Source organism: Cottoperca gobio, chromosome 10, assembly GCF_900634415.1.
Source record: "Cottoperca gobio chromosome 10, fCotGob3.1, whole genome shotgun sequence".
NCBI classification, from domain to species: Eukaryota; Metazoa; Chordata; class Actinopteri; order Perciformes; family Bovichtidae; genus Cottoperca; species Cottoperca gobio.
This window is the reverse complement of record NC_041364.1, coordinates 3,985,474-4,002,475: the sequence shown is the minus strand read 5'-3', so window position 1 is coordinate 4,002,475 and position 17,002 is coordinate 3,985,474. Positions and strand designations below refer to the sequence as shown.

The following is a 17,002-nucleotide window of genomic DNA, read 5'->3' as shown; positions in this document are numbered from 1 at the left end:
TTACCGGCCGTATAATGGATGTGCATCGGATTTCTATCGAGCCTCCACAAGATGAATGAACGCAGGGCAGGCCAAGGACGCGACAGAAACCCGAACAGAGGCTGATTCTTGCCCTGCCGAGCCCCCGATGTGTGTCAGTGTGTTGAACTAGAAACGGCCGCCATGTGCTTGCTGTCACTCACGCGCGCAGACACACGCACACAGTCGCGTGCATTTTAAGGACTCTATTGATCTTATAGGCGTAGTTCATTCTCGTAAAATAATAGGTCACGCATATTTGTGTTATTAGAAGTGAAAGCAAATATAACAACCAGGTCAATGGGTGGCTAATAACCACTCTAACGTGCATTGTAGGCTACTTGTCGATGCATGTACATAATAATGATTTTTCCTTTGGTTAAAGGCGCACACACACATCCAGCAGGTGCACATGTGTGTGTGTTTAACGACCGACGTCTGTGCCCTCGTTATGTTTTACGACGCAAGGAGATGACACTATTTGATTGTAGGGTCCCTAAGATGAGCCCATGAAATTTATCACGCCAGGTGTCTTTTCCATTTGAGAGACTTCTGTATAAGCAATATATCAGAGAGGTGATGTCATGTGTCATGTGTGCAGAGATGAAGCTGCCCTAAATTCAGTTACCCCACCTCTTAACCTATAGGAGCTGCAGCCCTGGCAGCACATTACGTGATGCAGAATGTGCTGCTTTAAAGCAGGAAGTCTATACAGTTGATATTTTGGGGTATATTATGTGTGTTTTAGCCTCACCAGCTGAAGTACTAGTTTGACCATCTGGTTTATTTAGCGCTGCAGCTGGTGGCGCTGTCCGTGGTGCTGGAAGCAGCCGGCAGCTCCAGCAGACAGTCGGAGGCCTGAGCTGATCTGAACTTGAATGGTGAACGGATTGATCGGCTGTCAGCGCCGCTGGCATCACTCACACGTCGCGACCACACACACACACACACACACACACACACACACACACACACACACACACACACACACACACACACACAGACACACCAGAGACAGGGCTGTAAATCACACTGATGGACGCTTCATGGATCGCTGAGCACAGATGCCAAACGAAAATCAGCTTAATATTCCTATAATAGTCATTGTTGATGGCATATCTCATCCTCTTTCCTCACAGTCTGTGCAGCTTTTCTTCTGGGAGGTCTGGTAGGACACCAGTGATCTGTTTCTGAGAGGCTTTCATGCATCAGATGGATTTCTAAAACATCTCAAACTATATAAATGCATATTTACACAACATTTTACTTTTATTTTTTTTAAATGTAATGTATTTTATAACATCATTATGTTTTTTATGTGCCATATGTAGCCAAAGGCAGCTCTGCAGCGTGGATAGTAATGTTTCCTCTGGGAAGTTACGAGGTTTTACAGACTACATGCAGGAGTGATGCTCAACATACTTTGTCATCAGCACTATTAACATCTCTTGCTCATATAGTATGACTGTAATAATCTACAGTCTTAAAGTTGCTCTGTCATTTGAGTAATATACTATATTTTAAAAGAATATAAGAGGTTCTACAGCCAAAATGTGACGAAAGCCCCTTACACATGCACCTCAAGACAAAACAAGCACACAAGCCATTAACAAGAATGGCAATTAAATAGAACTGCTACAGAAGTCAGCCACATATTCTGCAAGGAGTAAACATGTCTCTTGTGTTTTCACGGGGAACATCTCTAGATTTACACGTTCTCTTCTTCTGTCTGACTTTTCTTTCTTTATCTTCTCTGCCTGGCCCTTCATTAGATTTTAGTTATCCTATATTTTTAGCATACAAATGGAGGCTTGTGTAAATATTAATTTAGCCCAGCAGGAAACCCACCCTGGGTAGAGTCAATAAGAGCCACCAGATCGTATTACAGTAATGGCATCACCATAGTAGGCGCATGACCATTGGCTGCCACATGTTTAATTCCCCCTTTTGCCTATCTTTCCTCTGGAGACCTGCGATTTCCATTCGTAAAGCTGCATTTTATCTTTACTGCAACAAAGCACACGTTGACTTACACCATCATAGCACAATTCAAGTCGATTTATTAGGTTTTTATGAAGGTTTATGGCTTTATCTTTCGGTGATTGCTTGGCCATGAATGCTGTCTTATCTTTGAACATTTTATTGAAATAATGTCTTTGCTGAGCTTTGATAATAAATCACATGGAAAGTGTAACAGGGGTGAATACACTCCTCTCTGTACCACTAATATAATACCTGTGTCTTCGTTTACTTGCACGTTTGTCACCCATAGTCTTGTTAACAACTGGCAGTAATATGAAAACTTTTTGGAGATTTGTTTCACCTCCACTGACATTGGTTCGGCAGGAGTAGCATACTTGTTACAACATTTGACATCTGGAACAACAATTATCATAATAGCGATATAGTGGCCTGTATTCCTCATCGTGGGTAACCTTCACCTCTTGTCTAACTGCTGGCTTGTGTGGTACTGACTGGTGGTGGGGAAAGCCCAGAGAGCATATCAGGCCCATTTAATCAGACACCCTGTCGAAAGGGTTTTAATCTCTTGATCCCCGAGGCTCAGGAAAGCGAGAAGCTGCCACCATGGTCAGGGGAAACTCTGGGATGTGCTTGCTGTCTCTTAGCCTTCCAACATTAGCAGCTCTCCATTTTCTTTTAACAATTAGCCAAAGTTAAAACCACATGTGAAATGTTGAAAGGAACAGCGCGGCTTTGGGCACTTTTCAGCTGCTTGAAATCAGACACACAACTTTTTTTTTTGTTGTGTTTTGATCCATAATTTAAACCCATTAAACCAACAGTTTAAATATTACTCCCTTCAGTAGAACTATGAGGGTGTTTTTAAGACCCCTTAATGCTTTGTTCCCCTTTGCATTTCCAATATTGGACATCGAGTGCAGTAGCACAGATTCACCCCCAGCATATAAAGGCGGTGAAGAGATGGAGAGCCACCCAGGGCTTCCACCCAGCAATCTAGGTCATTAGGTCTTCAGTGTAATTTAAGGAGTGCCACATCTGCTCACATGTAGGCAGAGCTGAGTGTTGTGGCTCGAGCATTAGAGCAATGCCTAATCCTCCTGTGACAGCTGATTGTACGTATTTTCGGCTGGCGGTTCTGCAGAGATCACTTCATTTGTCCGCGAGAGAGCACTGAATTCGGAGCAAAGCGGCGCAGAGAGGCGCAGAGAGGCTCCTGTAAGGTAGGAGGACGATCACAATTGTGTGCTCCGGGCGATTGTGAGCGTATCAGTAATAGATCTAAACAATAGCATGCTTGTACAGTCTTTGCTGGCCTATGGGGTTAATGACGCACTTTACATGTGTTGCTGTGTTGTCGTGCCACTGATTGGGAAAACTAAATGCGTGTCTTTATTATTGTGCTGGCATCCATCTTTGCCGAGTCTCCTGCATGCCGTTGGGCCGAAGAGGTCAACGGCATGCATGCTTATAGAGTGAATGGACCCCGGCTTATTGGCCGACAGACAGATGACCTAAATGAGTGTAGAGAAAGGATTAAGTGTTTATTATCCTTTCCCTTTATCCCTCTTTCCTGCCCTCCCTTTATCTCTCCCTCTTTCTGGGGGGTGTGGCTTGTTGTTTATGGGGGGTGCGTGGGGAGGAGGTGGGACCTTTTCTAGCTGGTTGTGGAAACCAGTGGGGATATTATTATTGACATATAGACCACATATTGACAAACTCTCCATCTTGTACTCTCAATAATTAGAATATTCAATTAATTTACGCTGTGTGCACTTCCTCTCATTGTTAAGAATATGTTAATAATTGAGGTATTTATCTGACGTGAAGGTTTGTTTTTATCTACAATACTTTCCTATATTCGTAAAGGATAAGGCTGGTGATATTCTATACTTTTGTTATTGCTCCCAATAAAGTTAAAGCCTCAAAGCCACAACAATCTTCCGACCTGATGGCCGGTAATAAATATAAATGGTTTATAGTCGTAGCTCTGCTTATGAAGTTACACGAGAGACTGCACCGTAATCTCTTTTGCTCCCACAAGTCATCACAAGGAAAATGTGATGAGGCTTTATCACTGCAGTTACAAACAGACAAAGAGATTTGTCACACTAACACAATAATGCCCAGCCAGTAATAATAACATGGAAGTCAGCTGGAGGCGTTCAGATGAGGGGATGGGAAATTGCAGCCTGAGGGGTGTTAGCGACTGACTGGGCCCTCCGGTCCACCATTTTGGTTAGTGCAGCCAGCCAGATAATTAAACGTGATGGCAATCTTTGACACAGTGTAGTCACATCACACCTCAGTGCCACAGGAGCTGCACTGTCTCAGTCTCTTGTCAATGACACATAAAGTTGTGAGTAGATATGTCTTGTTTTGTCATTTTCCCCTCACAACCCACTCGGAAAAGGTCTTGTCGCACCTTCTGCCGAATGCATTCAGTGCCACAACACCTCCAAGCTCTTCAATTTTTACCATGGCTCCGTCTCAAAGGGCAGATCATGAATATTAAAGAAGTCTTTTAGTCGAAGCTAGTTTCCAATATTCCTGAGTGATAATTCTGCCAGCAAAAAAAACACTTTTCCTCCCATTTTCCAAACTCTTTAATTAAGTTGACGAGTGCTTCAGAAGCTGTAACGTTTTCTCAGAGTACGCTCAAGAGCAGCTGACGGCTCAAACCCATTTACTTGCAAATGAACTTCCCAAGATGTATTTCTATCCAATCTATTCCGTTTGTCATCCAAGTGAGACTTCACAGTGCTGCCGCGGTGGAGGCTGCTTTCCAAAAACTATCCGAGGCAGTGTAGTTATTTAGAGCCCAAAGTGCTTTTTGAGGCAGATGGCACTGACACCCAGACTGCTTCTCTTCAGAGACAATTTTACCTTTTGCAGCTTAAGAAGAGCTGACGGCACGACGGTCACATCAGGATTCAGTGGAGCAAAGTTCATTTCTTTACATCTGAAATCCATCATCTGGCCTTTATTTATGCCATCGGGAAGAAACATTTAAAATGCATAAATGAAATTCTTGTTTACTATCCACATCTGAAATCATACATCTTGTAAAAAGACCGTTCGACTGAGTCTCTGGATGTTTAGATTTAGCTCTCGTATCACATGATGAACGAAGCAGCCCAGTTACATCAGCCACATTTGACTTTTAGATGTAAAGAATTTAATACTGATGATCTGCCAGAGTTAAAAGTGTCTCAGAGCGTCTCCCTGCACAGTATCAAATATATGTTGGTAAATAAAACATTCGGCCATTAAATATTCACATCCATACACGCCATGAACCAGTTCAGTTTGATTACATTCATAATTCACTCTTGTGGCTTTCTAGTCATATTTGAAGGGTTTCTTTCGGAAACACTTTATATTGTGCACATGTGAAAATAATATGTTAAATGTCTAATAATATTACTAGTAATATAATATATAAATAAAGGACTATAGAAGGATAATTACTGAGATTTACTCTCCTTATAGGTGTAATGTAATTACCCGATGAGGGAGTAATAGAGTACTTTTTCTAACTGTAAATACTTCGTCTACAATATGTTAGAGAGTCGCTCTTATAGGCCCTGTTTTTAACTGTCCAATCCCCCCAAATATTCCATTTAATTATTAAAATAACTGCTAAGTATTTGCAGTTTGGCATTTTTGCTTGGAAAGTGTCATTTCCGCTCAAATAATCTAAATCTAAATACAGTACAGCATGTTCTTCAAATAAACCACAAACACTTGTTTTGGTTTTAACCATCGTAAAGCCTCAGCAGGGGGCTTCTGATGTGTTTTCCATCTCAGGGTCATCTCCATGGAGAAGTGGGTTAGCTCGTTTACAACATGGCTAATTACGGCTTTCTGTTACTTTATACAGTATAAACTACTCCGAGGGGTTCCCCCCATTACTGCCTCGTGTTGGTTTAGGTTATATGAGTTGCGAGCTTTAATTGGGGTGTTTCCTGAATGTAGGCAGCGCTTCTTGTTGGTGTATTCAGTTGATAATAAGAAGTTCCAGCGCTAACGCTGATATCAGGAGCTGCAGAAGTGTCGAAGCACTTTCAGTGTGTCGGTTGAACCGTCCGTTTGTCACTGACACACGTTGGACTTCCTTTTTGACTTTTGATAAATGGACACCAGGTGCTTTTAAACTACTTTATTCAGTCCTATGTTAAAGCTAATTAATGTTTTTGACGGATTCTATGGACGTCAGATGATTTAATTAACATTTTTCTTTTCTTTGATAGTGAATTACGTGTAAAGTTGAGCTCTTGCAGTGGGACTAATTATAATGTTTTTGTTCAGTTAATATGGTAAAGTCACAGCTGTGGAGTGAAGGTAAAGATAATCCGTAGTGTTCATTATTATAAGAGTGTATTTTCTAATTAAAATTAAAGCGGCAGTATTTTCTGTGTATAAATCACATGCAAATCTTTCAACAGCCGCTGTTCAGTTCATCAAAATGAGTCTGTGTCCACTGCAAAATGATCAAATGGAAAACAAATACAAGGACGAAGAAGAAATCACAATAATATCCAAGTAGTAAAGACACTTTCTTCTCTAAATCTTCAGACAAACGAGCCGCTAAGTGTGTCTTCAGTTGGCTGGCAGCCAGCATGAGTGTTAGCGTGAGTGACCAGTGGTGACTGCTGAGCTGGCTGATACTGACCATCTGTGTGTATGTTGTGTGTGTGTGTGTGTGTGTGTGTGTGTGTACGTGCAGCTCCCCGCAGACTTCAGCAGACTTCACCTGGCCGACGGCTTGCATCCACAGGTGACCCACGTCTCCTCCAGCCACTCAGGATGTAGTATCACCAGCGACTCTGGAAGCAGCAGCCTGTCAGACATTTATCAGGTAAGGACGCCCCCCACTGGCGCTGGACCCCCAGTTCGGACTCCCCTGGATAGTTCAGCGGGTGTGATAGTTTGTTAATTGGACGAGCAGGTCGGTCATGTGAGGTCACACTAGCTAGGGTCGTCGTCTAAGGTCATCTGTCTTGCTGGGAATTAGTTTAGAAGATTGATACCACTCATGTTTGGACAGTAAATATGAAGCTACTATCAACAGCTGCTTAGCTTAGCTTAGCTTAGCTTAGCTTAGCTTAGCTTAGCTTAGTTTAGCTTAAAGACTGGAATCAGTTTGTAGTTTTAAACTTTTTGTAAGGATAAAACAAACAAGATGTAACATGTTGATTAGTTAGCTGTAGCGGTGCTCGTGGGACATTTGTGAGCTCTGGACAGCCGTTTCCACCCTTTTTGCTAATGCTAATGCTAAGCTAACCAGCTGCTGGCTCTAGATTTATATTTACTGTGCACAGACACAGCGTGGTATCAATCTGCTCATCCAACTCTCAGCCACAAAACAAAAAAACACATTTCCTAAAAATGTCAAACTATTAAAACAAATGACTTTTACTCAGTTGGGGTTTTGTTAGTTTACATCCTCGTTTAAACTAACCTGGCGTATTATCGAGTATATAAAACCCAATCTGTGTGGATACAATAAGTAAGGGGGTTGAACTGAAGCCCGGCTAATATTATTCCACGTTGGTGAGATGAGAAATATACCTCCGGGACGGCAGGTTAGTCTCATTAAGTAGGACACCAACATTTTGGAAAGAATCTAAACGCTTGGCAGACAAACTGGCTGTGAGACACTAATAGGACGCTTTCACTGCTCAACGGGAGACGAGCAGACAGGCGGGTGGTGACGAGCAGGTGGTCCAGCCCACATCCTGACTCCAGCTCTGCCTCTCATCACCTCAAAGCGGAAGTACAGAACTCCCAGGGAGATGTGACGTACAATCCTGTGTGATAAGAAGCTAAAATATGACAGAGCGCAACACTAGACTTAAGTCTGTTTTTGTGGTTCGAGTGTGACTGAGGTAATAAGTAAGTAACACTTACCCCCTCCCCCCCAGAGGTAAATAAAACGCGATTCAGCTCAAAAGAACAAAAACTAATTCTCGTGACTGCAAACGTGCCCCAAACCCTGCAACTAATCCTCTTAGCACACACTGCGCACCCTATTGGCTCCTAACACTGTCACCTGCTGTGCGCCTATTTGTGACTGTGCTCCGGGGCATCAGTCACAAACACTTTGTTTTATTTGGACCTATTCTCAGCTTGTGTTTGTGTGTGCTGGGGCATTAGATCAAATAGTTTGAATACAGCTCTATAATTGCGTGTTGGGCCTGTACGAGCATGTGTGTGTGTGTGTGTGTGTGTGTGTGTGTCTGTGTGTGTGTGGCCATGCTGTGGCTGGCTGGGGCAGGTTGAACAGGCTCTACTGTCCCCAGTCTGTGATCCCGGTCTGACAGCCATCTGCTCGATCTCTCTTGATTTCTCTTTCTGTGCAATGCACTGTCTGGTTTCTTTCTGTAGTCGCTGGATCCTCCTTTGCTGGATCCCAACTCTCTAACAGCTTTTAATCTACCTGGAGCAACGGCTGCTCTGTCTCTGAGTGCTATATATACTCAGACACCTCGCCTTAACCTGTGTCCTCTGCTCAACTCACTGCTGATGTACTTCACATGCGATTAGTACGTACGCTCTTTGTAACTAAAGTCCGAAATTGGAGCTGAAATGATGAAGCCAGTTGATGGAGAATGAATGTGCTTTGACCGTCTTTTTGAACGCAAGAAAAAAGAACATTTGCTGGTGTGAGAATCCCACATTTGAGGATTTGCTGTATAACCTTTTGTCTCTTCATGTTAGTTAATATGAAGTTAATATATTTGGGTTTTAACTGAATTAAAGAAGCATTTTTAAAATCAATTCAACCAGTTAACGTGGCAAGAAAAAGCTTCTGATCAAACATGCAGTTTCTTTTAACTTAAGACCTCATCACTGGTTGCATAAATACGTCTTCGAGTTATGATTAGTTTTTAGAAATATATATTATTCACAAGTTGTTTAATGCATTTTAAGAGTCCTGAAGAAGTCCAATTATTCAGTAATTCACAGGAACGTCTGAAACAAAAAATATATGAAATGATTTAATTTCCCTCTCCTCTTAATGATCTCCTGACCGCTCACGGTTACTGCTGCACCACTCCTGTAATGAAGATGAAGTAGTTGTTGTTAAATAAAGTTAGTTTGTCTTTTACTTTAATCAGCCCGAGTCTTCAGGGTTGAACTCACAAGCTTTAAGACTTCTCGCACTCGGCACACAAAATTAATTGTACACGTATTAAAAATGGAAGGATTTAAACTCCTCTTACTGTCCTGGGGTTCAACGTTACTTTTTGTTATCGTTAGCTTCAGTTGCACCCTTCAGGTGTCAGAATTTATTTATGTTTGTGGTCTTCACTGGGGGGGTGGATGGATAAGAGGAGCACTTATTCTTTACACAGGGAGTTGATGGTACAAAGAAGTCCGGTGTTACATTTCCATTTTAGACTTGCTGCGCAGATACGGGTGCAGACTGTTGATGGGGAGCATTAAATAGTTTAACCCCTGGTCCACCACCCTGCCCCAACACCCTGCACCACCACCCTGCACCACCACCACCACCCTGCACCACCACCCTGCACCACCACCCTGCCCCATCACACTGCCCCAACACACTGCCCCAACACCGTGCCCCACCACCCTGCCCCAACACACTGCCCCATCACACTGCCCCAACACACTGCCCCAACACCGTGCCCCACCACCCTGCCCCAACACACTGCCCCACCACCCTGACCCACCACACTGCCCTACCACCCTGCCCCATCACACTGCCCCACCACATTGCCCCATCACACTGCCAGACCACCCTTCCCCACCACACTGCCCCAACACACTGCCCCAACACACTGCCCCAACACACTGCCCCACCACCACCCTGCCCCACCACCCTGCCCCAACACACTGCCCCAACACACTGCCCCAACACACTGCCCCAACACACTGCCCCACCACACTGCCCCACCACCCTGCCCCAACACACTGCCCCAACACACTGCCCCACCACCCTGCCCCACCACCCTGCACCACCACACTGCCCCAACACACTGCCCCACCACCCTGCCCCACCACCACCACCATCTCTGCCGTCACAACATGGCGCACTGTTTAGTCTGAATAAATGATGAAACTGGTCCTTCAGAAGGACTTTGAAAGCATTGATCCAAGAATAACCCTGTTGCAATATTAACAGCACCTGACTTGCCCACTGACTTGTAATGCTTACGGCACATTAATGGATTTTTGATGCATAGATGACACGAAAAACGAGCACAAATAAAATAACCCTGTGTTTAAATACAGCGTGCTTGCTCTCAGCGAGGCCGGCGTGTCAAGTGTTTTTCCCCCTGGTGACATTTATGAAGATAAGAAGCGTCTTCATTTCAGTTTGTTTCCTAATATATTTGCTGCAGATAACAAGTGAACCTGTCTCGTGTGTCCTCTGTCCATCTGTAGAGCATGGGACATGAATATGCAACTGTGTGGTTTTAGGACAAAGGGTGCTCAGGGAATACTGTTCAAATTTATGTAAGAAGTCCTTCATTATTCTGCTCTATAAAGTCAGTGTTTTCCACAGCCATTTGAACACTACATTTATTTTAGTGCATCCACTTGTTATGGATTCATTTTAGTTTGACATATACCGCACCGCTTGTATTGTAAACTGCTCCTTACCTAATCTGTGACTCTCCACCCGTACAACCAGATCATCGGCTCCGCCCACCCGGGCGTGTGCACCGGTGACGCCCAAATGGCCGCTCAGACACTGGCCTGAAACATTAATGAGCCTTTTGCACATGGTGTTTGAGGAGAAATCACACTGGGTCTCTGTGAGAGACCAGGACTCTGAGCTTTGAAAAATTAAAAGCACACTGGCGGTCTGGGAGGTGAAGATGCGTCTGGCTCTGGGATTTTGCGGGGAGTTTGCAAAGGCAACCTTTTCTTCTCTTTCTGTTAAGAAGGTCGGGCAGCATATTGAGGTAAGAAGGTTTGTGTTTTGCACTGAGGCAGGGGAGCGGGGCTGATGCTTTGTTTTCCTTTTCTCCAACCGCTTTGCTTTATTCCGTGAGAAGGTTTCATGTCGTGTGAGCAGGAATCGGGCGATATGGCCCTTCTGTCATTTATAGAAGCATTTCCTTTGATGGTAGCAGAGGGACTCTGTTAGTACCACTGCTGCACAAGTAACCGCATTTCTTTCGCTCCTCATCTCCATTAATTTTCCTCATCTCCGCACATATTTCATCTTGTGCTTTCAAAGAACAGGATCTGGCTCCGAGGCAGGCAGTGGAGTTTGCTGAGGGCGGGGTGGAGAGGAAAGTTGGGAGATAATTAGCTTGTTACTATGCATAGCGGAGTGTTTGGTATGAAGTGTTGACGGCTGTCGTTCTCATACTGTAGTACGGAATACCTCGACTCCATTTCAATAAGTGGGTCAAATTTGTACATCAGTTTAACAGAGGCTCTTTGTTTATTTCGCTTTTTGTTGGAAATGGACTGCGTCACAGCGGATGTGTGTACTGTAAATGTTAGCTGTGTGTGTGTGCATATGCAAACTCAGGCTCTGTATCCTTATAAAGCTGAGTTTTTACTTTGGCTGTTGAACGTGAGTTTGTTCACTGGCTTGGTCAGCAGCTACCATCATTTTATTCGCTTTTCAGGCATTTCGCAGACGATCTGAAGCTTTGACAGGTGGATCTGTGTCTCGCTCAAAGACGTGGCAAAACTGTGGCTTTCCAACTGCTGATGTTGGGATGGATAAAAACAAACCCCTCACCTTGCTGAGCTTTAATCTCCGATGACTCATTTCTCATCTGTTTACTCTTTCTAGGCCACAGAAAACGAACCAGGTGACATGGACCTGAGCGGCTTGCCGGAGACCGCCGTCGACTCCGAGGAGGACGACGATGAGGAGGACATCGAGCGAGTGTCGGACCCCCTCATGAGCCGGGACATCGTGCGGGACTGCCTGGAGAAGGACCCCATGGACAGAACCGACGATGACATCGGTGAGCACCTAAAGCAAACTGTGTTTGTGCTTCAATGCAGCTTACGAATAGCACCATTGTAAAGAACGTTTGCAGTGTTTACTTTATATATATATATATATATATATATATATATATATATATATATATATATATATATATATCCAATCTTTTTGTTGTGCATGCTTGAGAGCGCCAAGCCTTAGAGAAGAGTGTGTTTCCAGAGATGTCTGTAGAAAGCAGAGTTGTTCCCAGCTGGGACAGTACTCCTTGTCCCAATTCTGGATGAATTCAGAGCAGTATAAAAGCCACTCCCCTCCCTTCTTATTTAAATCGGTCACAAAAAAATCTACATTTTGTCTGAAGCCTGTTTTGCATTCGTGCTCTCGTTTACGACGCAGGCTTTCGAATAATTTTGAAAGCCTGCAGTATCACATCCCTTAAAGCTATGATTCAACTCCAATGATGATTTAAAAACAAGTACACTCTCTCAAAGCTTAGAGCTGCAGATGTGTACGGGGGGAGGATGTTGCTCTGCATGTAGAGAGTGAGAGCCGTTCTCCGCTGATCCCCCCCTCCCCCCTCCTCACCCCCCCCCCTCGGCCGGCAGGCTTTTCTAGGTCACTCCGCACATCCTCTCGCCTCACCTCTCCCAGCACATTAAACTTTCAGTGCTTCCGCAGCTTCACACACGACGCTGTTGCCGTGCCAAGCACAGGTCAGCCAGAACGCCAGACTGCTGCTGGAGGGGGGAGAGTTGGTAGATGGGGGGGGGGGGGAGAGAGAGGGGTATAGTCCCTGGATTATATATATATATATATATATATATATATATATATATATATATATATATATATATATATATATATATATATATATATATATATATATATATATAGCATTTTCCTTGGCGACAGTCAAATACCCCAAATATTAAAGCCATTCACCCGAAAAAACAATACAACATATTGTACAAGTATCTGCCATCACCCCCGTACAAAGGAGGGGATGAATAATTGAGTATAGGCTGCTTAAAACAATGAAAAACATTTGAAAAATAAACAGCAACTTGGTCGCTCTGCGTGATCCACAGACCTCACTGTGCCACGTTTCATTAGTCTCTATCAAACCTGCTCACAGTGACATCTGTGGATTATCCTGAGTAATGGCTATTTTAATAATTGATTCATGGAGTCAGCAAAAATGGCAAACGCTTGATGTGAGGATTTGCTGCTTTTCTTTGTGTATGATAGTGAACTGAATATCTTTGTGACCAAACGAGTGATGAAGGAGACAATACGCAGATTAATCGATAATGTAAATAACTTTATTTGCAGCCTTACATGTAAAGTTTTCAATGCTGCGAGCTATACAAAGGGATTCCATGTTTTATTATATTTTGGTCATTTCTGGTGAGCTGATCCTTTATCAGATCAGAACTCTTTATCTGTTTCAGTTTCAGTGTCTGCAATGGACTCTCTGAACTCACACAGAGGTCATTGAGTGTCAGCAACTATGCTTGGCTCGCCTTGAAAGATTATATCAATGGGATTGATATTTGGTTTTAGGTTCTCCAGCTAATGATTCCTTTGTTGGCTCTTCACTGTGGTGATGATCCATTTTGATGCTCAGTGAGAGCAACGCAGGCTCGCCAAGAGCCCTGCCTGTCCCTTTTCTCTCCTCTGTGTGTCGAGACTCTGTTTGCTCTTTTTCTTCCTAACCTCCTGCACTTCCTCCGCTGTCTCTCCTCTCTCCCTCTCACAGAGCAATTACTGGAGTTCATGCATCAACTGCCAGCATTTGCCAACATGACCATGTCAGTGAGGAGGGAACTCTGCGCCGTCATGGTTTTCGCTGTGGTCGAACGCGCCGGCACCATCGTTCTCAACGACGGAGAGGAGGTTGGTGCATGTTCACGCACTCATAAGCCCCGTCTTGTGACTTTGTCTTGCCTTCAATTATATGTATATATGTGCAAGTCTCTCGGGGAACCGAACCTTCGTCTCACCCCCTCACACCAGTGAATCGTTCGTCTTCCATTTAATGTTATTTTCCGCTCTATTAAATCTGAATGGTGGAGAAGCCGTACTGTATCGGCCTCATCTAGGAATCCCTTAGGCAAGTAAAGCAGGCATGTCTTATTCTCTCTCCGTCTAGTCCAGACACGACATGAGCTTCAATGAAGACAATTTGGTTGTTTTGTTCTGTGTTGCACTCGAACGACAGAGAGCCGACCTTTCCTGGAAGACTTTTAGTAAATGTCCGGTTCATGGAGAATTCAGGGTTCAATGAGCAGAGCGTTGCTGTCGGGGGGAAAAAGATGTGAATCTCTGAAATGTCAGCTATTTAGGAATTCTTAAAAACATCCTTACTTGTTTTTTTACAAAACGATAAGAAATAACAAACGTCTACATTTCAATCAAGCATGTATTACTTGTAACAATACTTTGAGTGTATTGCACGCTTCATGCATATTCTAGTTGTGTTTTTCTGGGCAGCTCTAACAAGCCTGTGCTTTCGCTGTATCCCTCTGAGGGGAATAAAAAAGCATCTGTTCGTTCAGCAGGCCCCTTGTAGTTACTGCATACGGCTCTCTGTGATAAATAACGTTGACTCATTAAGGGTCACCAGCTGTTGGGAATATTACTTGACTGAACTTAAACTGATCTAAAAAGTTATTATTATTCTTTTTTCTTTCTCTTTTCCAACGTCTTGGTTTTCGGTCTCTTATCTTCCGTCCACCTTCTAATGTAATCGGTTGTTTTCGGCTCCAGCTGGACTCGTGGTCGGTGATCCTGAACGGTTCGGTGGAGGTGACGTACCCCGAGGGCCGGACAGAGATCCTGTGTATGGGGAACAGCTTTGGGGTGTCACCAACCATGGAGAAGGAATACATGAAGGGCGTGATGAAGACCAAAGTGGACGACTGCCAGGTACGAGCTCGGTTGTTAATGTTCCTGCACAGTGTCGCGGGGTCAGCAGGTCCATTTCATGTGCATCAGTGTGAAAAGGCAAATCTTATCTTATGACATGAAGCCCCACTGTGATCCACTGTATGCACACAATGTTTGCATTCATGACTTTGTGAGGTGCTTTGGGCGAAAGCAGCAACCATTTTGAAATATAATATGTAAAGAGCAAGATCACATTATTAGCATCATGTGTTTAGTGGGAATACAGAAGTAAACAGTGGAAGTACCTACTTTTTTCATAATTTAATAGTGGGGATAGATTTGCAAAATGTATTTCTAATCAGTTTTTATCAATTGTATTAGTGTGCCATTAATGAGGATCCAGTAAGGATAGTTATATTTGCTCTAAGACTTGTTTTATCCTGCGTGTTGCAGTTTGTGTGCATAGCCCAGCAGGACTACTGCTGCATCCTCAACCAGGTGGAGAAGAACATGCAGAAGGTGGAGGAGGAGGGGGAGATCGTTATGGTGAAGGAACACCGCGAACTGGACCGCACCGGCACCAGGAAAGGACACATCGTCATCAAGGTGACAAATCAACACTCGGGGCTCAAACATTTTGCAGAGATCTTTGCAAGCCAATCATGTTGCAGCTCAAATAACCCCATCCTTTTAAACGTCAGGGCACGTCGGAGCGTCTCACCATGCACCTGGTGGAGGAACACTCAGTGGTGGACCCCACCTACATCGAGGACTTCCTGTTGACCTACAGGACCTTCCTCTCCAGCCCCATGGTCGTGGGCAAGAAGCTCCTGGAGTGGTTCCATGACCCCAGTCTCAGGGACAAGGTGCAGGAATATATCCACATGAACTGATTAAACAATGTCTGATCTAAAGAAGATGGAGACTGTATCCTGCACACTTGAATATGTAATTACTAAGCAGAGGTTGTCCATGAACCCATAGACGTTTGTATGTCAGGATGTAAATGCATGCACTACTAGTGACCCAGGAAACTGTATATTGACCAGAGCTGATGCTGTGATTGCTGCAGGTTACACGTGTAGTCTTGCTGTGGGTGAACAATCACTTCAATGACTTTGAGGGTGACGCTGCCATGACTCACTTTCTGGAAGAGTTTGAAAACAATCTGGAGAAAGAAGTAAGTTACTTACACAAGGATTACTCGCACGCTAACAAATATGTATTTTGTGTATGTATGCCATTTCTTCACACTGCTGTCGTATTTTCTTTCTCCAGAAAATGTGTGGGCACCTCAGACTGTTAAATATAGCGTGTGCTGCTAAAGCCAAGCCGCGGCTGGTGACGCTCACCAAGCCGTCCAGGGACTCTCCGCTGGCCTTCAGCCTTCTCGGAGGTCAGGAGAAAGGTTTCCGCGTCTTCATTGATGCCGTGGAGCCTGTGAGCAAAGCAGCTGATGTCGGCCTTAAGCGTGGAGATCAGGTAAGAAAGTGTTCAGTCAGCACACGTTGCTTCTGCTGTAAAAGCGTCTGCAGTTTGTTGTAATCTTGGGATTTCCTCTTGGACTGTAGGGAGGAAAAACAGTAACTGCACATAGCCTTTAAGTTCTGCATGTTTTTGGCTGTAGGATACAATCGTGAGTAGAAATCACTTCTGTCACACGGACCACTACTTGAATTGATCATTTATGTTGTGAAATTGTTTTTACATTTTCCTCTAACTACCATTAAAAGTTTTTCTTTTTTTTAAGTTGCCAGTATAGCTGCAGGCTTTTGCTTTTTTTTCTTCTTCTTGCATCTTGACTTCTCAAACATTTTCACACTCTGCAGTCCTCAGGGCTTTAAGCAAAGTCCCTTAATCCTTGAAACCATCTTGAGAGTGTCTGGATGCGAATTAAGCCCTCTCGACTCCAAACATCCCCTGCAGCTGTTTCCCCAAAAGGAAGCGAAGAAGCTGGCGTCTTTGGAAGCTTTCACTCTCTCACCCTGCGCACACCTTCTATTTTTCAACAGCGTCACTTCCATTCGTTCATTCAGGAACTATCATTTCAGAGCTTTAGTATTAGTCCCATTTGTTTTGTCATCGGGACGTAACAAATCCCTAAGTCGTAAACTACGCATCGTCTCACTAATCGCTGCTGATCCCAGACGTTTGGTCTTCTACGTC

At 44.0% G+C, this 17,002-nt stretch overlaps 1 protein-coding gene across 3 annotated transcripts in view; it reads left to right on the top strand.

Annotated features, from left to right (window-relative positions):
• The window catches only part of rapgef2b (Rap guanine nucleotide exchange factor 2b), a 32,011-nt gene that overhangs the window by 143 nt on the left and 14,866 nt on the right, over positions 1 to 17,002 (top strand). For all 3 annotated transcript variants that reach the window (XM_029442324.1, XM_029442323.1, XM_029442322.1), the window contains exons 2-9: positions 6,728 to 6,859; positions 11,786 to 11,963; positions 13,707 to 13,843; positions 14,717 to 14,875; positions 15,290 to 15,442; positions 15,538 to 15,702; positions 15,909 to 16,016; positions 16,115 to 16,318. In XM_029442324.1, the coding sequence (XP_029298184.1) occupies positions 6,728 to 6,859; positions 11,786 to 11,963; positions 13,707 to 13,843; positions 14,717 to 14,875; positions 15,290 to 15,442; positions 15,538 to 15,702; positions 15,909 to 16,016; positions 16,115 to 16,318 (1,236 nt within the window). The remainder of the gene's footprint in view (positions 1 to 6,727; positions 6,860 to 11,785; positions 11,964 to 13,706; positions 13,844 to 14,716; positions 14,876 to 15,289; positions 15,443 to 15,537; positions 15,703 to 15,908; positions 16,017 to 16,114; positions 16,319 to 17,002) is intronic.